The 25,951-nt window shown below is 52.0% G+C and overlaps 10 protein-coding genes across 17 annotated transcripts; 6 read left to right on the top strand and 4 right to left on the bottom strand.

The window, feature by feature from the left end:
• Window positions 1-5: 5 nt before the first annotated feature.
• Window positions 6-1,907, top strand: PV05_05807 (uncharacterized protein). The gene has a single exon (XM_013462353.1). The coding sequence runs from the start codon at window positions 113-115 to the stop codon at window positions 1,319-1,321; it is 1,209 nt and encodes a 402-aa protein (XP_013317807.1). The 5' UTR covers window positions 6-112; the 3' UTR covers window positions 1,322-1,907.
• PV05_05808 lies at window positions 1,828-6,505 on the bottom strand. Of its 5 annotated transcripts, none has more exons than XM_013462358.1 (12): window positions 5,449-6,505; window positions 4,914-5,160; window positions 4,643-4,859; window positions 4,313-4,564; window positions 3,825-4,262; window positions 3,531-3,776; window positions 3,377-3,479; window positions 3,279-3,328; window positions 3,211-3,228; window positions 3,080-3,152; window positions 2,509-3,026; window positions 1,828-2,445 (listed from the first exon to the last, which is right to left on the bottom strand). In XM_013462358.1, the coding sequence occupies exons 2-11, from the start codon at window positions 5,147-5,149 to the stop codon at window positions 2,941-2,943; spliced, it is 1,719 nt and encodes a 572-aa protein (XP_013317812.1). In that variant the 5' UTR covers window positions 5,150-5,160; window positions 5,449-6,505; the 3' UTR covers window positions 1,828-2,445; window positions 2,509-2,940. The 5 variants fall into 5 exon arrangements, with proteins under 5 accessions (XP_013317812.1, XP_013317809.1, XP_013317808.1 ...); XM_013462355.1 differs by having other exon boundaries at window positions 2,792-2,897; window positions 2,947-3,026; window positions 4,313-4,859; XM_013462354.1 differs by having other exon boundaries at window positions 2,509-2,897; window positions 2,947-3,026; window positions 4,313-4,859.
• Window positions 6,506-6,675: 170 nt separating this feature from the next.
• PV05_05809 (uncharacterized protein) lies at window positions 6,676-9,771 on the top strand. Its single transcript, XM_013462359.1, has 2 exons — window positions 6,676-6,928; window positions 6,987-9,771. Exons 1-2 carry the CDS (start codon window positions 6,800-6,802, stop codon window positions 9,345-9,347), a joined length of 2,490 nt encoding a protein of 829 aa, XP_013317813.1. The 5' UTR covers window positions 6,676-6,799; the 3' UTR covers window positions 9,348-9,771.
• PV05_05810 lies at window positions 9,730-11,842 on the bottom strand. Of its 3 annotated transcripts, none has more exons than XM_013462360.1 (4): window positions 11,340-11,842; window positions 11,126-11,182; window positions 10,430-11,071; window positions 9,730-10,308 (listed from the first exon to the last, which is right to left on the bottom strand). In XM_013462360.1, exons 1-4 carry the CDS (start codon window positions 11,415-11,417, stop codon window positions 10,195-10,197), a joined length of 891 nt encoding a protein of 296 aa, XP_013317814.1. In that variant the 5' UTR covers window positions 11,418-11,842; the 3' UTR covers window positions 9,730-10,194. The 3 variants fall into 3 exon arrangements, with proteins under 3 accessions (XP_013317814.1, XP_013317816.1, XP_013317815.1); XM_013462362.1 differs by having other exon boundaries at window positions 10,396-11,071; XM_013462361.1 differs by having other exon boundaries at window positions 9,730-11,071.
• Window positions 11,843-12,988: 1,146 nt separating this feature from the next.
• On the top strand, window positions 12,989-14,583 carry PV05_05811 (uncharacterized protein). Its single transcript, XM_013462363.1, has 3 exons — window positions 12,989-13,186; window positions 13,237-13,393; window positions 13,595-14,583. Exons 1-3 carry the CDS (start codon window positions 13,041-13,043, stop codon window positions 13,967-13,969), a joined length of 678 nt encoding a protein of 225 aa, XP_013317817.1. The 5' UTR covers window positions 12,989-13,040; the 3' UTR covers window positions 13,970-14,583.
• A 1,299-nt stretch (window positions 14,584-15,882) lies between these two features.
• PV05_05812 (uncharacterized protein) lies at window positions 15,883-17,559 on the top strand (the record flags this gene model as incomplete). The annotated part of the gene is made up of 1 exon (XM_013462364.1): window positions 15,883-17,559. The coding sequence occupies one exon, from the start codon at window positions 15,883-15,885 to the stop codon at window positions 17,557-17,559; it is 1,677 nt and encodes a 558-aa protein (XP_013317818.1).
• Window positions 17,560-17,653: 94 nt separating this feature from the next.
• Window positions 17,654-18,940, top strand: PV05_05813 (uncharacterized protein; the record flags this gene model as incomplete). The annotated part of the gene is made up of 1 exon (XM_013462365.1): window positions 17,654-18,940. The coding sequence occupies one exon, from the start codon at window positions 17,654-17,656 to the stop codon at window positions 18,938-18,940; it is 1,287 nt and encodes a 428-aa protein (XP_013317819.1).
• A 455-nt stretch (window positions 18,941-19,395) lies between these two features.
• On the bottom strand, window positions 19,396-21,349 carry PV05_05814 (uncharacterized protein). Its single transcript, XM_013462366.1, has 3 exons — window positions 21,058-21,349; window positions 20,673-20,954; window positions 19,396-20,594 (listed from the first exon to the last, which is right to left on the bottom strand). Exons 1-3 carry the CDS (start codon window positions 21,301-21,303, stop codon window positions 20,439-20,441), a joined length of 684 nt encoding a protein of 227 aa, XP_013317820.1. The 5' UTR covers window positions 21,304-21,349; the 3' UTR covers window positions 19,396-20,438.
• Window positions 21,350-21,546: 197 nt separating this feature from the next.
• Window positions 21,547-23,211, bottom strand: PV05_05815. 2 transcript variants are annotated; one of them, XM_013462368.1, is made up of 4 exons: window positions 22,732-23,211; window positions 22,605-22,676; window positions 21,806-22,556; window positions 21,547-21,748 (listed from the first exon to the last, which is right to left on the bottom strand). In XM_013462368.1, exons 2-4 carry the CDS (start codon window positions 22,618-22,620, stop codon window positions 21,637-21,639), a joined length of 879 nt encoding a protein of 292 aa, XP_013317822.1. In that variant the 5' UTR covers window positions 22,621-22,676; window positions 22,732-23,211; the 3' UTR covers window positions 21,547-21,636. The 2 variants fall into 2 exon arrangements, with proteins under 2 accessions (XP_013317822.1, XP_013317821.1); XM_013462367.1 differs by having other exon boundaries at window positions 22,605-23,211.
• A 1,131-nt stretch (window positions 23,212-24,342) lies between these two features.
• Window positions 24,343-25,946, top strand: PV05_05816 (uncharacterized protein; the record flags this gene model as incomplete). The annotated part of the gene is made up of 2 exons (XM_013462369.1): window positions 24,343-24,406; window positions 24,454-25,946. 2 exons carry the CDS (start codon window positions 24,343-24,345, stop codon window positions 25,944-25,946), a joined length of 1,557 nt encoding a protein of 518 aa, XP_013317823.1.
• Between the last annotated feature and the right edge of the window lie 5 nt (window positions 25,947-25,951).

Here is a 25,951-nt window from a genome sequence, read left to right on the forward strand (position 1 = left end):
TGAGAATGTCTTCGCCATCCAGCAAGCACGTTGCTCAGCTGCAACGCCGCTTCATCCAAAACGCCGACGCAGCAAATTGATTGATCCTTCTGACCCTCGGGCTCTATTGACAATGCTGTCACGTCCACAGATCCCAGATGCTCTCGACTACGACCTCGATCCTCAGACAGGCTTCGTCCTGAGCCAAGCTGTAGACTTGCCCGAATACTATAGACCATGGTGCCAACTCTGCTCCGATCTCCCACAACTGCTCCAGACCCGGACTCTGCGAGCCAGAGTCGACAGCCTCGAAACACTCAGCCCTGAGCACCTCGTCGGTCCGGCATACTGGAAGCGTGCATATCTCGTCCTCGGTTACCTGACCCAAGCCTACATCTGGCAGGACAAGACGAACCCTTCTCCAATCATCCCAGCGAGCATCGGCGACCCGTTCATCAAGATCTGCAATCATCTGGGCACGGCACCGGTCCTGAGTTATGCTGGCTCGTCTCTCTCAAACTGGATGCCACTGTCCGACAACAACGGGCACCCAGATCCTGCGGAAATACTTACCGACTTCAGCAGGATAAAGTCCTACGTCACTTTCACCGGCACGAGAGATGAAGACGCGTTCAATATGGTGCCCAGCATGGTCGAAGCCACAGGAGGCAAGCTCATCACCTTGCTGCTGGACATCATCCGAGTCGAACGTACCGGCCACGCGCCAGACTTGCTCCCAGTACTGCAGATCTGTTCATCCACATTCAAAAGGATGGCCGAGATCCTGTCCATTCTGCATCAAAATTGCAACCCGGACTTTTTCTACCACCAGATAAGGCCAATGCTCGCTGGCAGCGCCGGTGCCCAAGATAAAGGCCTCCCCGACGGCGTCACTATCTACTGCAGCGACGGTTCGGTTGTCGTTGTGCGATGCGTCGGAGCCAGTGCCGGTCAGAGTTCGCTGTTCCAGTTCTACGACCATGTGCTCGGCGTCGAACACGGCTCGAAAATGCTCGTCACGATGCGTCCGTACATGCCGCGGCTGCACAGGGAGTTTCTCGGAGCAGTCGAAGCGCTGCCGTCCTTGCGGGATATCGTCGACTGCCACTACCCCGATGACGGGGAAGTGCTTGCTGCCTTTCAGCTGGCACTCGATGCATTGAGACACTTTAGGACGAAGCATATTGCCATCGTTTCGAGGTACATTGTGCAACCGGCGGCTGCTGAGGCCAAGAGGATGCTTGCCGATGGACTGCAACCTGTTCTCGAGGAAAAGGGAACCGCTGGGTCGAAGCCGGTTCCCTTCTTGAAACAATATCGAGATGAGACCGTGCCCATTTGAAGGGCACATCTCTCTCCAGCCCTTCGCTACCCTATTTAACGATCAGGACTGGCAGCTGTCGGCTATGGCATGTGCCAACACTACCAACTGGCGTTGAGGAAGCAGGACCGCCAGCCTTGCAAAGTGTTCGGGATCAGGGGGCGCAAGTTGGGTCTGATCCACAGAACGGTAGAGCCTGGAAGTACGCTTAATACAGGCTGACGTGCTATGCCTGGGGTGAACTTGCTTGCCGAAGAGGTACGTGCCGTTCGAGACAAAGCCATAGAATGAGAGGACAGTTAGCATGTTGACAGGAGGGCTTTACGAGGGCCTGCAAGCCGGATCTACTTCAGGTCACTACAGCATCGTCCCGACTAGGAAAACAGGCAGTAAGTTCCTACTTCGGGGCCCGCATGTAGGATTTAGAGCACCAGGGTCCAACGAAGGGTATACAGATATCACACATGGATGGGATCAGAAGACGAAGATTTTTTCTTGACTCAAACGAGTACAATCTTATTGATTGAGTCAATTTTTTCTGTCTAACTAATGGATCACCTACGGTGATCATACACTGCAGGGACACTCATCTCGCCATCGACAAGTGTCTGAATACATGACTTTTCCATGAAGAACCATTCCATCTGCCATGTTCCTGTGACACATTCTTGTGCAGAGCTCAAGCCATATTCGAAGAAAAGAAAACTTGCAGTATTAGGGCAGTGGTGACATAACACCAGGGGAAATTGTCGAGCGATGAGTGAACTGGGGGAATGATGACACATGATGGTGTGCCCAGGATCGAAAGACCAAGTGCCATGACCCAAACCACAAGGCAAGGGAGGAAGCATCCAAGCCCACCGGCAAAGACTTGACTTTCCAGACCTCAACGTCGAGAACCACCAACAACTTCTGAACCAACGACTTGTGACCTGAAACCCGTAAGACGTCCAGCGCCACCATAGCGTCGACCTAGTAATGCGGAAGGTATCGTCTGAAGCGCGGCGGACCAGCCGGGATATCGTCAACACGAAGACGACTCATGTCCAATTCATGTTCAGCTCCTGGTGTACCGCGGTCGAATTGAGAACGACGACGACGTTGTTCCTCGCGGTATGCTTGACCTTGCTTAGGAGCGAAAAGACCTGCAGGGAAAAGTGAGTCAGTATGTTGGTGACGCAATAACGTAAAGACAAGTGTGTGCTCACGAGAATGGGCGAGGGTTGCCAGCAAATGGGTCATAGGGACTGTTGGTATCAACCAAGGACGACACGGGACGGCGACGTCTTGGTGATGGTCGAGGAGGAGGAGAGTCTGGGACTTCGGAAGGGTACAATGTATCTCCACGGGCAGGGGGAAGATAGAAGCCGTTGCGACGACGAGTCTCAGAGGGTTTGGCAGTACGTCTCAAGAAACGACGACCGAACTCAAGAGGTGGGGATTGGTCGGGGTGCCGAACAGCAGGGGCCAGGGTTCTGGGGATGTACAAACCAACATGTTCAGCATTTTCGACCGAGCGACGCATCTTGGAGTGGTTGTCAGGCGTAGGGAACTTCTCTTCTTGACCAGCATCCGGGACATTGCCAGCGATGTACAGCTGCAAAACAGTCAGCTTCACATCGATGTCGAGGATGGGTGCTTCATGCCTTGGGACGGAAGGCTGGATGTTCGAGCATGACGGAAGAGTTTCGGAACTTCTGGACCAAGCAGTCTTTGCCTTGAATAGCTGCGATGTCCAATCAGTCATCTGGAGAATCTGAAGGCAGTGGAACAACTTACTCGCATAGGAGACCTCAGCAATCTTGTCAGAGTTGAAGCAATTCCAACGTTTTCCAGCCCGAGCAAGGACAAACTGGCAGAAGTGAGCAAAACAAGAACATGACGGGGGTTGAGGAAGAGGAAAGGCATACTGGGATGATAGAAGGCGCCTAGCAACAGTTAGTGGTTTCCTTCAGACGCAAGAGACGGAGTAACTTACATCGACGAAGTTGATGAAAGCATAGCCGACATTGCAGTTGTTGGCGAAGTCTACAAAGAGTCAGCGAAGGGATCAGCAAGATATGAAGATGGACTCACCAATGCGAAGATACATGAAGTCATATCGCCCAAAGCTGGTTTGATCGACAATCTCCTTCAGCATGGCCTGATCAACACGGTTTGGAATGTTGCGCAACATGATCTGAAAATGATGAGCCGAATCCAAGTCAAGATGAAGAGTTGTGAAACCCACCGTAGTGCGGACATCCATGCCCGACTGAATTCGAGCAATGTCGACAGCATTGTGGTTCGCATTGTTGAGACGACGGCCATTGCGAAGAACATCACGAGTGATGGCGTAGGCAAGACGATCGTAGTCTTCGTCAACCGGGACAGTAGATCGACCAGTAATTGACAGCTGTTCGAAAGGAGCTTCAACATCGTCGGCATGGAAGACAATGTCAGGAGAGTATGCTTCGGCATGAAGAACAGCGCCACCCTAATGTACGTCAGTTATGGCCGCAAAGTAAGCAGAATCGTGACAAACCTCGAGAATGGTGCCACTGATGACATCTCTGGCACAGGGAACAGCCTGGGAGTCGAAGTATTCGACACGGAAGTCACGGCAGTGGAGTTGGGTCGAAGGCAAGGTATGCATGGCCTTGACTTCACCGCATTGAGCAAGGAGACGTTTGATCTCAGCGACAATTGGTGCAGCCTCGAGTTGTTTGAAGTTCGGGTTTCCGTTGTAGTAGACAGTGACGATGAGTTGTCCTTCGAAGTCGCTAACGTGACTTGGGTTGTAACCTTGATCTGCAGCAACAGCTCTTGGGGCCATGGGGAAGATACGAGTGTGAGGAATCAACTTGGCAGCAACGTCCCATGCCTTCTTCGTATCACGAACGTCCGAGAAGGCGACGGTGAAGAGGCCACCACCAACAACTTGAGCAGCATTGATGGTCTTGAGCGAAGGGAAGTCCTGGAGCTAGCAAGAGTCAGTGTCAGGGACATTGAAGTCGTGAGTGGAAAAGGTACCTTGAAGGCTTCGGCAATGCGACGAGAGCGGAAGTCCGCAGGGACGCCAATGACTGCAAAAGCACGGACGGCATTTTCATCGGTGCTGAAGACTCCTTCTGTGAAGTGCACATCGTTGATGTATTTGCCACTGGCATTCATCATGAAATCCATGTGACTGATGTTCCATACTCCCAAACGATCGAGGTACACCTCGATGTCAGTGTCAAGCGTACCACCAATTGGTTTGATGTAGGACCGGGGATCACGAGCCTGCAAGACAGGAGCCTGCATGTCAGCCAAGGACTTCGGTTTGGAGTCTGGAATGCTGTCCTGAAGTAGGGATCTTACTCCAGGATTGTTTGCGTTGGGAACAATGTTCTTTGATGGGTAGTAATCCAGTCCGACAACCTTTGTGCCATGCGAGGGAGCAAAGGCATGAGTGCGGTTGGCGCGAGGTGGAGCAGCACGAGGAGTGAACTTGGGTTTGAAGACCTGGGCAGTTGGCGACAGTTGAGGAACATTGCCAGAAGTTGGCGCGGTCAAAAAGACATCATCACCCAAGGAACTATATCAAGTCAGTTGTCGGAAAGACGTTCAAGATTGTGGATGTTTTGCATACCCAGCAGGTTTGGTGACAATGGTACGCTTGACTGGTCCATGCTTGGCGGCGTCACGAGCTTTGTCCCAGTGATTGTGGTAGATGACATCTTCATCCTCAACGGTTGGCTTTCTGTAGCACTTGGATCCAGTTGCAGGAGTGAAGGAGGTAGTGTTGGTGGAAGGGGTTCCGTGAAAGGTAGTGTCGTGTTCTGAGTGAGGGCTGGAAGCCGTAGCGGAGCCACGACGAGGAGACATGATGTCTGTCCCTGGCCAAAGTGTTAGTCGACTGTTTGATCTCTCAAAATGGTACGGTATCAAGATGAGAATGGGAAGTTTCTGAGAAAGTGTTTTCCAGCAGATGGATATGCTAGTGAAGAAAGACGAGGTGAGGATGAAACCCCAGCTCGCATCAGAATCATGAAGGCGATGAGACACTGTCAAAGGCATTTGAGGGAGATGGGCAGAAGGGAAATGATGGGCATTGAGGCAGGCAACTCACTTCCCATGGGAGAGACGAGCTACAACAACCCTCGAGTCAAGGAAGTTGAACTTACCAGAGTTGATGATGAGGAGCTGATGCTCAGAAAGGAATGTAGAGATGGTAGGGAGTAAGGATGAAGGTGATTGAGATGGATAAAGAGAGACCAAGGTGGTTGTGGGATGGAGGGGGAGAGTGGTAAAGATGGTGAAAAAGTGAGAAGAGTTGAGAAGTGGGAGGGGTTTCTTGTAGGAGGAAGGAGCACAACAACACGGCAGAAAAACTCCGTTTCCCAGCCGCTTCACGGTCCAAGATGGCTTAGACTGCTTCAAATGCTTCAAACGACGAAGAAAAGGTCGTCGAGGGCTGTCGCCGAGACGATATGGTCAAGGAAAGTGAGAGACCAAGACGATGCTCGGCGTCCGCGCTCATGTCAGGACAGCCCACCTTCCTCCGTATGACGGGCTTTGCGACGAGCCATCCTCACACAAACACATACAGACTTTCCATCTGCGACGACCGTCTTTCATGTCGCGACAGGCCAGCACTTTTCCTCTTCAGCCCGAAGCCTCTCATCAACAAGCTCACAAGGCCCCTCATCTTGTAGCATGGTCAACGACATCACGGAAACCCACGGAATCCCAGTCAGGAACTCCAGCATCCAGCCAATCAACAACTGGTCTTAGAACATGTCTGGTTGTACACTCATTCGAGAAGGCCAGACAGTCTGCTTGCAAGCATATCAATGCCCTGAGCAAGACTCAACTTGAAAGGGGCAGATGGCTGTGCCAAATTGGTAGGTTCACCGAGGTTCTCGAAACTAGCTCTGTATGAACACATGCTTCGGCATAGCCTTCAGTCACACATGCAGGCTTCAGTACAGGCTTCAGTGCAGTCTCTTGTTGTGTATTCTTTCTTGCTGTTTTCCAAGTCTCACCTGTCTGGATGCATGTCCTCCTCTTGCTGGATATCAAACGAAGGCACGACAAGCACTCCCGCCCACTGCAAGTCGACAGCATGTCTCTGCAGGGTTCAATTTATTTAATATATACAAGGCGCTTTGGACAACGCCCCTCCCTCTCCCCTTGTGCTCTTCCTCTCCGAGCGGGGGAGAGGCGTGTCCTGACGACAAGTGAAGGTGGTCCAAACAAACAACAGACGAAGTTCAAGATCGACAACGAGCTTCAATCCCCCTTGGCAGCCCGCTAGCCATAAAGCGTTAGCGTGCTTTTGACACAATAGGCACCCTTGTCTTGTCAGATCAGGAGGGCGGACAATATCCTTCCATTTATCAAGGTGCAGAATCAGAATCAGAATCATAATATCGGCTTATTTGCCTTATTGTTGGTTATTTGCAGACATGTCTCTTGGTCTCCTTGACTGTATCCTACGGCTTTCCTGATTGTCCCACGCGTCTTTTTCATTCCATGCAGCTTGAATCGTCAGGATTACAGTCGATCAATCTTGATATCCAGACCAATAGGCGGCGAGCCCAGATTGCAGGCATGCCTTCAGTGACACGATATGGCAATGACACGAGTAGTGTGCTACAACAGGTGAACCACGACCGGTCATATTGACTGTTGAACTCCGAGAGCTGACCGAGGCTTTAAGATTGTCACTTCATCATCAGAAACGGATACGTTAGACCAGCTGATTCCATACATCAGAGACTACAGCTATGGCAACAAGACCTCACATCTCCTTAGCCAGCTGTCCGATGTCGCTGCCGAACGAGAAGCTGAAATCGAACGCCAATGTAATGCCAATCATCAGGAATTCGCAAAGTCGGTTAAACAGCTGCTCCGAATTCGCGAAGGCACCGTGACTTTGACAAACGAAACTCTTGAATTGAACCGGTCCATCCAGGCCAGCACCGAGGAGCTCGTTGAGCAGAAGAAAGCCTTGGTCGAATGCCGCGGTGTCAGGCAAAACATTGACGACGCCAGCCATGCCTTGCAAGATTGTTTGGAGGTGCTTCGGCTCGCCAATCAAGTCCAAGAACTTCGTGATCAGAAGAGACACTATGCAGCATTACGGGCGTTAGACGAATTGCAAACTGTCCACCTACAGAGCGTCACTCAATACAAATTGAGTGAGTTGATTCAAAAATCGGTGCCTGCTATTCAAAAATCCATTGCCGAAGCTGTCATGGCTGACCTCAACACCTGGCTGTTTCGAGTCCGCGAAATGTCACAATACCTTGGTGAACTCTCCTTCTACAATACCGACCTGCGCCAGCAACGGCTCAAAGAGCGAGCCGAGAAGAACCCCTACCTCGCCAACTTCAAGCTGAACTCCGCCATCGAATTGGTCGCAGACGAGCACGAAGAGTACGACCTCCTCAAGTCTGAGGATCTCGAAGTCGACTTCACGCCGTTGTTCGAGGCTCTGCACATCCACCGCTCACTTGGCCGGATGGATAAATTCAAAGCAGACTATGCCATGAGCCGCCGAGCCCAGCGCGACCTTCTGCTCCAAAACACGATCTCCCTAGTCGACGAAGAACTCGGCGACCTGCACAGCCTCCTCGAAGACATTGCAGGCTTCGCCATCATGGAGCGCGCGACTATGAAAAAAGTACCGGACCTGCGCTCCAACGCCGACGTGGAAGAACTCTGGGACTCACTCTGTCAAAAGGGCATCTCGGTCATGTCCAAGGCCCTCTCTGCCGTCGACAACGCCGAACACCTCCTCAAAATCAAGAACCTCATCTCTCTCTTCATCCAAACAATGAACACCTTCAACTTCAACACCTCGGCTGTGTCCAACTTCGTCCTGATCCTCTTCGACAAATACTCCGAACTTCTCAAGCAGCGCTTCAGCGAGGACTTTATCGAGATCGTGGGCACAGACGATTACATGCCCATGCCGATCCAGAACGCCGAGGAATTCGAAAAGGTGGTCAACGTATCCTGGTACACGCCCGACCGGCCCGTCCACGAAATGACTTTCCCCACCGTCTTCCCATTCTCGCAGATGTACCCGCTCTGCTGCATCGACATCCGCAATTTCCTGAACCAGTTCTACTTCTTCAGTTCTCAAGACGAATCGACGTCCCCGCTCTCCGCCCGGATCGACGCCCAACTACTCACCTCCCTCGACGACCTGCTCTGCTCCAAGGTCTGCGCAAGTCTCGTCTCGAAACTCTCGTCCCAATACCTGGGCCAGATCGTGCAGATCCTCATCAATCTGTCCCACTTCACGACGGCATGCCACGAACTCGAAACGCTCCTTGCCTCTGCGCGCGCATCGACCCTGAGCCCCGGCCTCGCCATCTCCCTCCGCGCCACGGCCCAATTCTCGCAGCACCAAAAGACGGCCGAGAACCGCATCTTCGAGCTCGTCAACAGTAAAGTGTCCGACCTCATCGAAACAGCCGAGTACGACTGGTTGAGCCGGCAACCGCCCACGGAGCCGTCGAACTACATCCTTACACTGACCCGCTACCTCGCGAACATCATCAACTCGGTATTGCTGTCCCTGCCTTCGTCGCTCAAGGACCTGATGCTCTTCAACGCGATTTCCCACACCGCATCCTCGATCCTTTCTTTGCCACTCTCCCCGAGTGTCGAACGTATCACAACGACCGCCATCGCCCAATTGTCCATGGACATTGGCCATTTCCGGAGCTACGTCGAGACACTCCCAAACAATTCCATCTTGCTCGAGAGTCTCGATGAACTCATCCAGACCGTCGCGCTGATGTCGACGGACCAGCCTGACGAATTCTACGATATTTCGCTGCGCAACAAGAAATACCGCAACGTCGACCCACTCAAGGGACCGCAATTGCTCGAGAAAGTGGTGCACGTCAACGTACAGAGCCCGACTGTTGGCAGTGGACCCGATCGCGGGAGCGGCGCCGGTACCCCGGGCGGCAGACAGAGTCCAGCCACCGGCCACCAGGGCAGTATGAGGAGCAATGCTACGTTCGCAGCGTTGCAGAATAGGTTCATGCACAGTGGAAGATAAGATTTTCATTTGGGTGACGGAGCCTGATATGGGCGGGGGATGGAAGAGTGCCGCGCTCCTTGAACGGCAAAACAGATCAACCCATGCGTAGCTGGTATGGAAGAGGACAAAGCAGCAGGTGTTGCTGCATATATCCGGCTATGAGAGCCAAGAGTCGGTTTCTGGAACTTTGGTCAAGGGCAAACTGCACACGAGAAGACTTGACCAGTTGTTACTGTACATCCATGCTTGTAAAGCATAGGAGCCAACCTCTATCGCGGCAGCCGATGTGTCGAGCGAGAGCGGGATTATAGCGGCACGTATAACATGAAGCAATGGCTAACTTAGTGCTGATTACTCCGTACTTCCCACCCCTTTTCATATATCTGTACAAGCGATAAATTTGTCCCAAAGATAGGTGGATGGTCTGTTCAATCAAGTCGGAGAGTACTGATACTCTACCAGAAGTGAAAAAGGTCTGATTCCTCACGCTCGTCTAATTGCGTTAGGGCTGGCTGGCTGGTTCGGCCGGGTGATAGCTTGTACTACTGTTCTTCAAATAATACAGTGTGGAAGATAGACCAAATAATGTGTTGCTGGTGGGGATAAAACCAAGGCAATTTCATGTTGCGGTAGTCCAGTCATCGGGAAGAACTCCTTCCTGCTGTGCTGCGTCTTGTGCTGTCAGCTCACTTTCACTGCAACTCTCCAGCCAGTCGCTGACTCTCTGGCGGCTTTCGTCTCTGGGTAACCCATACAACATCCTCTGCGTCTCTTCGTGCGCCTCCTGCTTCTGCTTTCGCGAAGGTACCTTCCGCTTCCGTTTTCGCATAGTCACCTCCTGCTTTGGTTGTGTGGACGCCTGCTCCTAACCGGGTCCATACCCTGGCTCGTTGACTTGCTCATTCCGTCCTGCGGTCCCGGGCCTTGGCCCGCCATAGCCTTGACTCTGAGGTCTCTGTCCTGGAAGATTCGAATACATCTGCAGTGGAAGAGTCAGTCATCGATCTACCTCGATTCAATCATGACTCCCAGAAGCTCGGTGGGTCGAGGATAGAGACCACCCTACATTATGGAACAAAGCATGACGGACATCAGCCTACCTGTTGGGCTCCTCCACCAAATTGTCCCTGTGTGTAAGGGTTGTACATGTCGCCTCCACCGAACATCTGAGGGGGCTGGCCGTAACCTTGATTGGGGTCTTGTTGTGCATCACCACCCATATGTGCGGGATACATCTGTGGCCTTCCGTATTGTTGGTCCGGGGGTCCCATTGCACCATGTTGTGGCATGCCATAGTCTGGAGGGGCCATTTGCTGTTGGGGTTGCTGCTGTGGAACTGGAGCCGCAGCACCTTGGCCGCTGGTGGTGGGCCGTTTCGAACCACCGTGACCAGCGCTGTCTTCTCGCGGGACAATATCGATGAGGAAGTCGAACATGTCGCTCTTCGCCAAGGCGGCTGCAATGTCACTTCGCTGTAGTGTCCTTCTCTTGTTGTCTTCGGCATGAATCCAGGCTCGCATGGTCAATTCTGTGATGAAGATGTCGCATCCTTTCGCGAAGAGAATGGGCGCTTCAGCTGATATCATCTTAACTTCTGGATCTGCTTTCATGACCTTCTTGATCCTTGCGAGCGGAAGCTGATGTATCTTGAAGTCGTGAGTGTCGGTTTCGAGATGGTTGATGGTCTGCTGCCAATAGGTGGCTAGGATCTCGCGTGATGGACCGGTGAGACCTTGGTTGATCTGAAGAGAATGTGAGAAACGAGTTTCAAGGGAGACACGGTACAGAACACTTACATTTGACCACAGCCCTGAGTATAACTCCGTGTGAGGAACATATCCTTGGGCAGATAACTATAGTCCTTCGTCAGCTAGTTCCAAACGCGATGCGCGACGAGTTCACGTCGAAGTCTCGGCTACGAACGCATGTCCGTCGCATCCAGGTACGAGGTGCGCGTTCTCACCAACACGACGACGGAAACCTTCGGCAAATGAAATCGGTATAACTCACAGCAGCGCTTGCTCCATAGTGCCCTCCTTGGCTGATGTCGTATATTGGAGGACCAGTGTTCTTCTGGTTTTGCTCCATGGCTGAGGTGGTCACCGTGGAACGTCGGGAGAAAATCGGGTCGCGACAGCGACAGAGGCACCGGACAGCAAGTAGCCAAGCGAGACGGAGGTATGGGCGATGTGAAGACTGAGATGGCGATTAAGAATCGGATCGCGGTGAATAAGTAGCAGACAACAAGAGGCTGGGAGCTGGCTGTCGCAGTTGCGCCTTTGGCTGCGTAGGCTCCGATCGACTATGCGCCGACTCGATACGCAAAGGCAAGAGCGATCAGAATCGTCTGAAATCAGGGAATAGAGCACGAGATGCTAAACAAGGTGATCTTGGAAATGTCGGTGAAGATTGTGGGATGACGGAGATGAAGAAGCCTGCGACCTCGAGATAGTGAGAGGTGAAGGCGGGGATGGCACACACAGGCTTTTACAGAAGCAACCTTGCGCATCAAGTCCGAGCGTACCAAGTTCTACAGCATGACGACTACGATTCTTGATGTCCAAAAATGTCTCTTGCAGCCACCCTCCTCCGTACTTCACGAGGCAATCTTGATGTGATGGCTTCCATCTCTAAACAAACATGAAGCTCATGGCCAATGAGAGGTGGTGAACATGATGGCCACCATTAGGAACGCGCCCCGTCTTGGGCCTATGAGCATGCATCACTCTCCGCCTCACTTCAAAAGGACCGTATATATAGACATGATCGTGCGAGAAAAACCGGCCAGGCCGTTTGCCTCCACATGAAATCCCACACAGGCGGAACAACACGGCCTGATATTCAGACTTTTAGAATGTGCCCGAGAAGCTTTTAATACTTCATCTGTATATCGAGCTTCTCACCTATGCTTTTCGAGCCGTGCCTGAATATCACTGTCAAAGAGCAAATCGTGATGTCAATTATGTAGGTCATTCAGCCCTACAGCTTGCAGAAAGCTGGATGTTGCTTCATGTCAGAAGGCTAGACGGTCCAAAACGGGAGTGGGAAACCTGAAAAGGCTCGCCTCACAGGTCGGGCATCAATGTGTTGGCATGCAAGGGACTCCAATCATATCTGACCTCTGCTTGAAGGCCATGCTCGCGAATGCATCAGGCCACTCGCTCCGATGGCCAGCTGGACAACGTGCGGGATGAGAAGCTCTCGGTCTCTGCTGCAGGCTGGGGCGCAAAGATCCATCTCGTCCCACGAAAGCGAAGTGAAGCTAAGTTGGCGAGAAGAAGCATGGGCGTGCATGGGTCGGCCTTGAGGCCTCGGCTGCAGACACCATTCTCTGCGGCTTGTCAAGCTCTGATGTCAAAGTGAATTTCTATGCTCGCGTCTTCGGTGCTAAGATTCTCAGCGAGACTACTCCCAACAACACCGGAACAGTGGAATCAGGCAGGAGTTGAGAAAAGTCCACACGACAGAAACAGGTTTGATGCTGAGTTGCTTACCTAGCCTTGCTAGCGAGCCTAGGTAGGAAAATCTCCAGCACAAGGCTTACGTCACGTGCAGACGGCTGAATCTCACTCTTCGGCGAAGTTTCCCTCTGTGGAATCCTCGGGCTGCCGTGGATTTTTTGGTTTTTGTGTTTCCAGAGACAAATTCTTGAGTGACCACAGTCTAATACGCAGCGCGCCATCATGCGAATCTGCCCGGTTAAGTCTGACAATGTTGGACGACATCGAGATAGATCGGCTTTTGACAGAGGCTGAACAGCGCTTAAAGACGAAAGCTGCTGCTCAGGGCTCTGCCATAGCGGGCACGGATGAGATCAGTCTCAACGGCGAGATCAAGAAGGCCACGTCGAGAAAAGGGTATGCAGTGCGTCCTGCTGTATCTCGATATGCGGCTAACTTTTTCTCAGGCTACCGAAACTCCGCCATGCCCTGAACCAGACAGCGTATATCAAAGATCACAGTGGCGTTGCTCAGACAAATCCTCAAGCCACTGTATCAAGGGATCAAAATATGCTGGCTAACGGGTTGCGGGCGGTAGGAGTTGCCGACAAGCCAAAGAAAATCGTGAGTGTCCCCTTCCACCCCATCCACTATCCGACGACATGAGGAAATTTTATCCCAATTTCTTCTTGACGCAGATCAGCAGTCCATTTTGGCCTGCCCTGCCGCCATGAGAGCACTTTTATTCATAGTTACTCTGATCATATCGTCCAGTCGCCCTTCCTGTAACAATGTGAAGTTGCCATCCAGTACTGACTGCCACAGAATGATCAGGCCTCTACCGGACCGGACTGGTTCGACCTACCGAAGACTACCTTGACTCCTCAACTGAAGCGCGATCTTCAACTCATTGAGATGCGATCAGTCCTCGATCCTCACAGGCATTACAAGAAGAACAATCGCAGGGGCAAGATTCCCACATTCTCGCAAACAGGCACGGTCATTGAAGGACCCACAGAGTTCTTCAGCGCCAGGATAAACAAGAAAGATCGTTCCAACAACTTTGTGGAGGAGGCGATGGCTACAGAAAGAGAGACCGGACGTTTCAAGCGGAAATACGCTGAGATTCAAGAGGCGAAGACCAGCGGCAAGAAAGCCCATTACAAGCGGCTTATGTCAAAGAGAAAGAAGAAGCCCTGATTGCAAAAGGCCATACTGCGTCCAGGTATATCATGGACTTCGAGTAGCGGCTCTGTTGCTACTCAAGGGTCCCTCGAGTGGTTGCTTAGCCTTTCCGGCATCGAGGGCGAACAGCACGCGATCATCATGCTGTCAGGGGCCTATTCTTCTCGGATCTCGATAGGGATCCTTGTCTGCCTCCATCGGCTGCTGCTTCGGTGCCGCTGGGCAATCCGAGGTTGCAAATGAATTCTGAGGCGGATTCTGCTGACAGAACACCTTCAAACCATATGGCCCACGTTCTCGCGTTGAGGATGATTGGGGCCTGATCAGCCCTGTGTATCCCGTACATGTCGAGATGACAGAGGATGACAGAGGAATCCGGAAGACGTGGGAGCCGGAATGAATTATCTCGAGTGCTCAGAACGCTGCTATAAGTTCAGGAGGAAGCCGAAGCCTGCAGCAAGTTCACTCCACGAACAGTTGCAGGGCTATCACTCGTCGGATAGATCTAACTTTGTGAATTGTGAGTAGCACGATACGTCTGAATAGAATAAGGGGTTAGGGGGACTGGGAATCCGACAAGACCAAGATTGCACCTGCTTAACACTTCATCCTCTTGGCCCGTTCAAAATTGCCATCACATTATTTTTCCAACAAGTTCTGTTGGCGTCGCTAATCTCACGCTTGATTGCATCTCCTTTCCACATGTTGTTCCTAGCACGCGCACTTTCCTGACGACGTGCCCGTGTTGATCGAGATGGTATGACGATAGTCTGAGGTGCGAAATGAGTAGAGGCTATTGACCCCACGGGAACTTCCCAGATTCCTGCATTACGGGCCTTTTAGTGGCATGCGACCATCAACCGACAATCTCTGCATTTCGTCTAAAAGACCAAGTATGAATCCCGTCATTACCACTGCAAATCACGGAATACAGCCGAGACCAGGGGAGAATTACATGAAACCCCGTGTGTCAGTACTCCTGGTCGGACGAGGTCGCTGGAGAGCCCTTTGTTCATAGGAGGATAAGACTGACGTTTAAGCGACCATATAGGGGACATGGTACACAGCGCTTCACCGCAAACGTATGATGGATCGGCTCCAACTCTTCAGATGTCCTGCAAAGTTGGCTGAATCGCTACGAGTACGAATCCACTGCCGCTGGCGATGGAGACCATGCCAGGTTTTCAGGTCACCAACCTGGTGGGAACAATAAGAAACGCCATGTGAGACATGACATCTCATACATTACCACCGCCGTGGAGAGCATTATTAAAGAAGCGAGAGGATCCCTCCAGCAACTCTGGCTTTGGAAATCTCGTGTTCCCTGCCACCTACTGCCACCACAGCCCAAAGAGGTGCAGCAAGCTTTGCGTCGCAGCGAAAAGGCTCAGCGGCGGGCCTAAGGAACCTCCGCCAGTTTCCGCATCGTCCACGATCGTCCTCTCCCTACCGCCAGCAGTCCAAGCCAGTCGCCTACAAGCCAATCGTATCAGCGGCTACTCCAAGCCGACCAGATTGGCCGGTATCAGGCCTGCGCCGCAACTCCGCCCCCATTTGCAGGATATGTTTAGCTGCCGCCACTTAGCACGCCCCAAAGCTGCTACTAAACTGCTTCGAGTCTCAGCCTGGCCACGAACCGGGTCAAGTTGGCTATAATCCAAGGTCTCCTCATCCCACTCAGGCCCAACCACCGACAAAAAGACAACGACGACCTGCTTACCACTGCTCCATCATATCTCCTGGTATCGACTCTTTCCCTCTCTTGTTTGCAATCCTAATCCAAGGATCGTGCTCAGCTGGCATTCATGCGCAATGCATCCGGGAGGTGAGACCTCGCTACGAACCAAAACATTTGTCTGTGGATCGCTTTTGATTGGAGAAGTGTCTGAAGCTTCCGCAACCTGTACCACCAAATAATCGCCCTCGACATGACTTCAATTTTGCGTCTGGGAAGTAAGGACCGTTCTCCTTTTCTATTCAAACGACACGGATCTGCCAACACAGGGGAAAGTACATCCGATCTCCTAGCTCACCGATTACCCGACATATCACGGGTTGATACGCGGTCGTTACTAGGTCTTTTTGATGAGTTTGGCAAGTTCGAGCATCTCGACGCTTTACCTAGACTCCAACCAGGTCAACAGGTGTCGATAGCTCCCAACCCCGAGATTCGCGTACCGACCGTGGGTGCAAATCGACCCACAGACGAAGCAAAGCCTTTAAGACATCAGCCCCAGCAGCATAAGGTCGATCTTATCAGAAATGAATCAACATCCTCATCATGTTATTCTCACCCAAGTCAAAGGGAGAGCGACTACTCGCCTCTGGTTACCAGGCAGTCGTCAAGCTCGAGCTATGCACAGGAGTCACCTTTCGGCTCATCAGCAACACCGCCACCAGAGGTAAAACCGTCGAAGACCCCAAGCCAATCTTCTAGATCGCGTTCGATATACTTGATAGATGGCTGCTCACAAACGCAAAGATTCAACTCGAATACGACTTCTTCATCGGTAGCCATTGTGTCGCAGCCACCGAATCTGGATAAACCGCTCCCTCCAGGCCCGTCCGCATCCCAAAAGGCATCCTTATCGGTACCTGATCTGTTACTGCGGCAACTCCCTGCAGAGCTACCATCTAATGAACCGCCGGGTCGCCTGAACAGGATGCAACGGCTATCATCAGGAACAAGAAGCGCCTCTGCTAGGCGAGCGTCTGATGGGCAAACCGTGTCCGAGCTCCCATCCTGGAGGTCCAGATCTGTGCAAGAAGCTCGCCCAGGGAACTTGAAGGTTCGGAGGACCGATCCCCCGCTTTCTGAGGCATATGGCCAGCAACATGCTGCTTCCGAAGTCGAAAAGCACCGCCGCCATACCGCCGACATCCTGACATCGATAGGCCAAGTGCAGCCTAAGTCGAGGCCAAACAAACAGCGCCGAAATAAATTGTTCAAGCCAATCACAGCTTCCACAGCCGAACAAGTAATTTACAAAATCATGTGTAACCTTCACAGCGTGGAAGATCTCCAGTCAACTGCAATGGTCAGCAAGGGTTTCTACCGTACTTTTCACCGCAATGAGTCCAACCTAGTGAGCCACCTTATTTTCAAGACATCACGGCCGGCATGGGAGTTTCGCCGGAGTGTTCTCGCTCTGAAAGGGTCCAACGATTTTGTTCTAAAGGCGTTCCGTCGGGATTCTAAGAACTTGAGCGCTCTCAAAGCTTTCATCTTGGCTCATTGCAGCTCAACTTGCAAACCGAGCCTGCTTGTTGGACTACTTGGTCAGAATGAAGACCGCGTTAAGCAGATCGACAATGCTCTATGGCGGATCTGGTCATACTGCACCCTCTTCGGAAACGCCGTTGGCCCGGCGAGTACTTCCCAGGCAGAGATTGACTGGCTGAATGGGAGCAGAGCAGCGAACAAGAATATGGGCGCAGGGTTTGCCATTGGCAATGGGAAGGGCCTTACTACCACGGAACTCGAGGATATGAACGGACTTTGGCAATGCTTGCAAACCCTTCTTTCGGGTTTCCAAGGACGTGAGTCAGAGGCCAAACACGCCCGGCGTGTTCGACAATTGGCATCTTCGGGAAACCACGACTGAATCTCAGCATCTCGGGGAGTGGGTGTGTTATCTGCTTACCCTTGGTCCACAGACAGTCCTGGCACTGTCATCGTGTTCATTCAATCAAGCGAAAATGTTAGGATTGACCAAATGGCCAGCTCCGCTTGCAGGCCAGAGTCGGTCCTCATTCTTGACAAATGCCATCGCTCAAGTGTACCAAGAAAGGCTCTTAGAGGACGCTACACTAAGAGCCGCCCAGTTTTCTCTCCCTCGTGTACCCGGCCGGCAACATCCACATGTCCGCAAGCCAAGCCATCGGCCCACCAGATCTTTTGATGAACGGCAGCTGGCTTCTACGCCCATGCGCGCAACCCTAAACCAGACGCAGTCTCTGCGCATCGATACGACACTACCTAGAAGGAGACCGGTCTCTATGGTCGCACATTCGGATGTTCGGCTCGAGATACGGCCAGATTGTGATCCCGCCAACACTCAGCCTAGTCAGACTCCGCAAATGTTTCCAGCTACTCCAACAGCTGACCCGACTGCGTTTTATGCCCTTGGAATGACACCGACAGCGAGCGCAAAACTTGGAGCCACGCTGTTCCCGATGGAATACGCGAGCCCGGCACCACGAGTGCCATTCCGAGCTGTTGGGCAACCCGCAGCTCCGACTCCCGGCGTCGTAGACCCCGTGGACAGAGCTATGACAGTTTTGGTGCGCGAATTGGGCTTCAACGAAGTTCGGGCTGGGAAAGCTCTCGCTATGTGTGATACAGGATCTGGTATTGACCTGGAGAAAGCTATCGAGATACTGACAGTGGATGCTAAGGACTCTAAGGATGAGGTTACTTCGCCGGTGGAGCTGCCTACACCATCAATCATGTCTAGTCCTTCTAGCTCAAAGAAACAGCCCAAAGGCTTTTGTGATGGGCATTGCTCTCGATCTTCTACGGTCGCGCACTCGCGGAAGCCATCCACAGGGACCGTCACTGATGCATCAATCAGCCCAATCTCACTATACGATGAGGCTGAATGGCAGGACACAATCTCGCCGCTTGTAAAGCCGGCAAATTCAACGACGCGATCGAAAACCATATTAAAGCGTGGTCCGAGCAAAGGTGCGAAAGCCTGGAAGGTTCTGGGCATGGACAGTGGACCAAAGCGCAATAATAGCGTTCTTGGAATCGAAGAGTACCAAGCGAAGGTCGAGCGCAGGAAGAGTATGCGCGCTGCCGGTGGCGGTCAAGATCCAAGCGTTAAGGAAGGCTTAAGCAAGAATCTTCTCGGCTTGGGACTGGGGTTTGGGAGCGGAGCTGGAGCAAAGTCGGCAGAACAGCAGCTAGAGCGTGCTCGAGAGCAGGAGAGGCGCAAGAAGGAGAAGAGCCCGAAACTCATCCCCATGCCACGGTATGCATGATTTTCACAGTTTTTGACGACACGAGACGCACTCCCTCGGCATTTTACCAGGGGGAAGATTGTTGCATCTTTGGGAATTCATTGAGTTACTCTTCAGACGGCGTTGGGGGATTGGTCCCCCATATTCACATGCTATCGAATTACACCTGAACAACATGGCGAAACACATTGCAAGAAAACGAATTGCACATATATACACACACACTTTACACACATCGAAACATTTTCGCAAGGACATGACATACCGGTAGAGATACGAAAGAAACGACCAATACGACACTGCACATAGGATTTTGACATTTCAAGCACACGAATACAAGAACTTGGGGGAATTTGACGACGAAGCATCAACTTCACTTATGACATGTACACAGCCTGCCGCCGGTTGCAGGGAAGCACCGGCACATGGAGCATGCCAGCAGCAACGATACCCTAGCACAGTTCCTTCTAATCTTTCTGGCATTGAGGAGTTTACTGGGGGCGAAATGATAACTCGATGGCGTTTTCGAGCATGGTCAAATCTGAAGATAACAACTTTCCAACTCATTGGTTCTAGTCAAGCTTCATTTGTAGATTTCCCCAGATCTCAAAAAGCCACTGTTTGGTACAGTCGCACTGAGATTTTGTCTCTGCCTGATGAACAGCTTCGTCTATGTTGTGAACCACGAGCCGAATGTACTCTGTATATACATTCTAGCGACCACCGATTGGCACAAAATTCCGCCGGTCCTAGGGTTGCCAGCGTAGTTGACACCGACAGACGTGCAAGGAACGGACTGTAGACAGTGTATAGACGACGCTAGACGAGAGGCGCCTTTTTCTCTTCGCCCACCGGTGAGGATACTAGCATGAGGTTGCTTCAAAACGCATTTCGACTGACAGCTCCATTGTGCGCCGATCGTGTTTATTTCGTTGCTTCGCTCCCGCACCGAGGCAGAAGCCCGTAGACCGGAGACAGGTTAGGGGTGCTTTCTAGATGTCTCGCTATGCTCCGTTCTTCTGGTCACTCCTCTCTCGCGTCTAGGTCCCGTATGGAGTACATTCCCTTTTTGCCCTTCCAAAGCTTCGGTCCTGGTGGCGTTTCGACTCGAGTCGACTCGACTTTATCGTTTCACATCGTGAAAGGAAGCAGTGCGAGTGTACTACGTACATGCCCTGCCCTTGTTGCTTGCTTTGTGCAAATTGCCCAGAGAAGTGTAGAGCGAGGGGATAGGGTCATTGAGATTCTCCGGATCGGGCTCAACAGCAGGATGCGGTGAACAACGCTTGTCGGCCGGAAGGATGCATGGCATAGGCGATGCTTCGTCTTGCCGAGAGCATGGAAGCTCCGGCGTGTCGTCGGGACGGTATGACCGTCATATGTGGATGGGTATCAGCGCGAGAGGCTGCTCGCAGAACCGCCTGCTCTTACAGGAATGCTGGGCTTATGACCGGGCTTCCTCCTGGTTCGTGCTCGAGGGAAGTTCAGGTGTTCCAGCCTTTGAAAGGTCCATGCTCTTTCAATCCAGCGTCGCAAACAAACTTAGATATATGCCCCAGAAAAGACCGACGATGCTGGCGACGATGATCCTGTGATTCACAGGGACGAAGACAAAGTTCAGGAAGGCAACCATCGGCCATAGCTTCCAGCCGTTGATCATGAGAGGGATGGTGTCCTGTGGAAGCTTGTATTAGCCATCTCTGTCCTTTCTTTGTAATGTTCCTCTTTCTCGAGCGCAAGAGATCGGCCATACCCGTTCAACGTCCCTTCGTACAGCTTTCACATTCTTGCCCTTGAAAGCAGCCATGGCAGCTACGAAGGCGACCGTATTCACGAATGCGCAGAGGGTCTGGTCGAACAGCAGCTTATGCGCAGTGTTAGGTCGGTTGAGCACCTTTTCGGACGACGTCGGGCTGTATGTGTACGCCGGGAACCGGTCTTCGAGGAATTCCTGCCATAGCATGTTCGGCGGGCAGGAAATGATGGTGAAAATAACGAAGTGCAGGAGTGGCCGTATGGAGATGGTCAGTGGGCGCTGTGAGGAAGTTAGAGATGTCAATTTCTGGAGTGATACTCCGTATGTGTTATTGTGATGCGTGAAATGATTCGTGCAGAAGGGGAATTGAAGAAGCGCTTACATTCTCTCGATGGGCTTTGAGAAACTGCGCAAGAAGATTTGACACGGCGGAAAGAGCCGTCGCTTGTAGAGTGGTCATAACCATGTGCGAGGGCATGGTTTGTATTTCTGCTGAGGCGCTCCAGTGGAGCAGCTGGCTGAGAAGATGGAGATATCGAGGAACATGAGAGAATGAGAGAACGAGCACACCAGAACCGTCAAGCAACAACGGGGAAGAACATGGTCCTTTCGATTGTGTGACTCTCATCCACCCACAAGAAGCGGCAGGAAGTTAACGTAGTAGGGCCCTTTTGGTACTACTTGTCGGACATAGAGACGAGATTCGATGCACAGGATCTGCCTCGAGCACATGTCCGATATGCAAGTGTGGAGTTGGCAGCAATTTTGAAAGGATGGCGGCTGTGGGGAGACACGACGCTACGAGATTGACAGCGAGACACCGAGACAGTGAGCGCCAGGCTCATGCGGCCCGAAGATGGGGGCCACCTGAGGGGCCATCATGGGCTCACTAGGCCAAGAGTACGTACAGTATTATGGTCATAGCTCCCTGGGTGGCTTCTAGGTATTCTCTCCTACACTCCTACACTCCTACACGCAGCCTGATCTTGAGCAAGTCCTTTTGGAGGATCTCCTCTTTCTTCGCCAAAAGCTCGCCGACATCCCAATTGACGCTGATATACCGGTCCGCGAGCCTGGCTTCATTAGAAATCACAACCCTTGAACGCAGCAAGCTTAAGGGGCATCCTTACCATTCTCTGCGCTCTTTAGTCAACCACACCAATGAGTCTCCTGCCAGCTCAGGCTTGTCCGTCAAGACTCCATGCAGCTCCTTGGGCATGTTCTGCGCAAGCTTGGTCATGACACCTCCAGGATGGATGCCGTAGGCTAGCAGTCCCTGACTGCCATACTCGGCCATGAGGAAGTCATTAAGCCGAAGGACAGTGGTCTTGGTGCTCTGATACGCCGAAAATCCTGCCCTCGTGGTGACAGCGCCGATACTCGAGGTCACAATGACGGTTTTGTCCTTGCTTTTCAGCACCAACGGCAAGAAAGATCGCGTCACGAGATAGACACCTTTCACGTTGACCTCGTACACGTACCACCATTCGTCGGGATCTGATTCGACGAGGGGACGATTTTCTTCGAGATACCCGGCATTGTTGATCAAGATGTCGATGCTTCCGAGCGAAGACTCGACTTCCTTGGCGGCTTTTTCGACTTGAGCTCGATCCGTGGTGTCGACGGCCAGGCGTAGGACTTTTGGCGCGGAGCGGTTTGCTGCTTTGGCGGTCTCGAGAATCTCAGACTCGAGTGAAGCCAAGTCGGACCGTGCGAGGAGGACGATCCCTGAGGCTCCTGCTTTAGCGAAGGATAGTGCTGTCGCTCTGCCAATTCCTTTGCTGGCGCCGGTGATGAGCACGTTCTTCCCACTCAGGTCTGCCTTGAGAGGGTCAATCTCCGAGTATGTATCATGGCGAAGTGTCGACACGAAATTGACTCCTGCTCATGTAAGTCATGTATTCCATCTCGCCAATCACCGAGGCGTACCTGAAGTTGGATCCATGCTTCACTGAGTTCCCTTTGGAGTTTGCAACGAAAGCGAAAGAAATCGGCCTTGATCTATGATGGGCTTATTGGGGAATGTCTGTCAATCTCAACTTCGAAATGCAGGTACCTGGACTCGCCGGCTTAAGACCGTTATGCCCGATGACGTTTGCGGTGGCGTTCTGAGATTGCTAATGCGAAAACAGATTCTCAAAGGTATCTTGCAGATCGAGAGTCTTCAGATATGCTTGTGCGGATTGAAGTTTCGGCAGATATGTCTTTACGTCAGGAAGATCCACAGTTGAAGAGCTGTCATACCTCTTTCTCTTCACGACTACTCGAGTCTCTACTCGGTAATGGCTTGAATCGTACCGCAGCCACAGCAGCATTTGACGTTTTGACTGCCAACAATAGCTGGTGCCGGGTATGCGAGACGGTCGGAGTCGGACGTGCTGAGATAAGGGCGAGCTTAAAGAAACTGCATCTTTCACTCTTGCGCCTCGCCCTCTTACCATTGTTTACTCAGCAGAAGGTCGATATCGAGTCGTCCAAACGATTGCATTGGTGGTGCAGCTCATTCGACTTGCAGATGTCTCAGATTGGTGGTCGGCGCAGCTCTTGAAGACCAAACTCTTACGTGCGAGTTCCAGAACTCCACGCCCGCCAAGCCAGAGCCACAGCCTTGCTCTTGAAAGTTCAGCCTCGTCTAGCACGACGACGGTCCTCACATTCACCTTCGCTGGGAGCTACCCACACCCAGCTTACACAAAAACAGTTCGAGTCTCGCTGCCGGCAAAAAGAAATGCGCATTTTTTAATCCAACCAAAAAAACCATTGACCAAAATGACAAAAACTCTGGTCCTCCAGGCACTGTGGCGGCTGGACATAGAGAAAACCCCAGGTGAGGAAGGGTTTTTTTCCGAATTCGTCAGGTTACCTCCCGCATAGGACACTCGGTTGGAGGCCATGTTAGCTAAGGGACAACCTCTGAGTCACGCCTCAGCCCGAAGAACTGAGATCCAGAATGCCCCGTCATGGCGTTGTCAAGGCATCGTCTCTAGGATTCACGACTAAGCCCAAGGTAAGCTGCCCAATGTCAGGTGAACACCCTTACGCAGCAGATTCGTTGGTGATGAACGAACCTGCCACACGGGATAGCCACTGGGAATTGTTAGGAGAAATTCAGTTTTTCAAACATATAACCTTGAATTTCTGACTTTGGACTCTATCCTATTTTCTCATTGGTCAAGTAGAGGGTTGGACGCGGCTGGCGAGTGAATGATTGAGTCACCTGGTATGGAAGGCGGGAACGGCGAGATCACGAGGACCTGCCTCAATACTGCCACACTTCGACCAGCTTCAGAACACATTCACTACCTACCATAGGTACCTTTTCCCTGACCAACTGCACCAGGATAACTCCTCCCAGACCAGTCATCTTGATCAAGTCTACTAACCACAACCTTCGACATGTTCCAAGCCTTCAAGATGAGGCTTTCCCAAGGGCTCTTCCTTCTTGTTTCTACCGTATTCACGGGTCTTTTCGTCTTGCTCATGTGCATTGTTGTTTCTACGAGGTGGCTTCTTCCCTCCGTCCAAATTCCTGTTCTCGATTCATGGCGCTTCTATAAGATTCTTATGCACAAAAGCATGGAACAGTCTCACATCCTCATCCCTTCCAGTCATCCTCATATCCGTGTAGGAAGTGCTTCTTCTATGGTTGAGAATGGAATTGACATGAATGCAGTTTATCGGACGGTGGACATCAACGGCCAACCAATTAAGACGAGATGCTGCCTTTCCAGGTCAGTTCCTTGACTTTGTCCTGACCATGAATTGACACACATTTTAGGCTCATACTTGGAGCTGACCGTCACCGGTACTACCTCGATGTTTTTCTCCCTCAACAATGCAAAGCCTGTCCCCAAAATAGCCACAGAGAGTGTTGAAAATCAAGAGCCCCGCCACTCGAACCTACGGGCTGCCGGAAACCAAGGGAAGCTCTCTGACCAGGTCAGCTTGATGTTCGAGCTCAATGGCGAGAAAATCATGACCGCTGTCAGTGCTAGGGGCATCGGCCAGGTCGCGGATGATCTTGATCCTAGGAAGAAATACAAGCTCAGAGTGACACACATGGGCGGCCCTAATTCTACCGAAGGCGTCCTCGAATTCGATGGCATTTGGGTTGACAAGCCGACGGTAGAGGATGGTGAATTATCGCACGACGACGAACCATCCAGCCCTACCTACAAGACCACAGGAGGAGTCATCCTGGACCCAGCAGTCATTGACGAGCATGCCAAATCCGACATCAAAAGAGACAAGACCGGACCAGCTGAGAAGAGAAGAGTCGTTGAGATACTCACTTCCGAAACAGTAGTCTGCCCCATCTCGAAAGACGAGACAGGACCAACACTTGAGTGCAGAGTCGGTGTTTGGTACAACCAACTACGTGCCTCTCGCGCCGTGGACACTGTCACCATACCGACGATGGACCTGAGCCTGCTAGCCTCTAACGAGCCAGCGATCACCATCCAAGACCTCTTCTTCCGATCCGGACCGCCAGGCACAGACCATTTTCTTCGTCCATGGTCTTTCAAATCCTACACTCCTTCCGTCCTCGTTCTCCAGCTCGGCTTGACCGACTTTATGACATTCTTCTCGGAGAAGAAGAACCGGAACGACCACGCCCGCGAACAGTTCATCAACGACTTCGTCACGGCCTACGTCAAACTCATCCAGACGATCAGACGAACCGCCTACCCGTTCGACTCGACCGCCCTAACGTCAAACGTACGAATTGGTTTCGAACACGATGACACGTACATCCACAATTCGGCGCCATCGACGTTACCTATCTTCGTCATCTCTCCGTTCACTGCAGCACGACGCTTCATCACCAAGAAGACTCGCATGGATCGAGTTATCAACGACGCTCTTCAGCGTGTAGTGGGCATCCTCCAAGGTGACGGCGACAAGTCGACGTTTTGGATCGATACCACGGGCTGGCTGAAACATAAGGAAGATTTTGACGTGCACGGTGGCGACTGTCCTCTCAATCAGGGCAACCGATCGCATCAGTTGCTGAAACATTCTTCCGGTCGCAAAGTAGCGTCGTTGCTGTGGGGTCACATTTGTCCGTACGTTGAGCGCAACAATGGAGATGATGGCGGCGAAGCCAAAGAGTGTCCGTTTGAGCAATACGACAATTACTTGGGCAACGTTTACCTTCCTCAGAACGTTGAAGTGGATAGAGCAGTGCTGGAACGCAAGATTGCCACGATTAAGCAGAGATTCAAGATTGAGGGGCCTGGACTGGATTCGCAGTCAGCCGAAGCTGCGTGAGTAGC

The sequence above is a fragment of the Exophiala xenobiotica genome, assembly GCF_000835505.1.
Source record: "Exophiala xenobiotica strain CBS 118157 unplaced genomic scaffold supercont1.3, whole genome shotgun sequence".
NCBI lineage: Eukaryota > Fungi > Ascomycota > Eurotiomycetes > Chaetothyriales > Herpotrichiellaceae > Exophiala > Exophiala xenobiotica.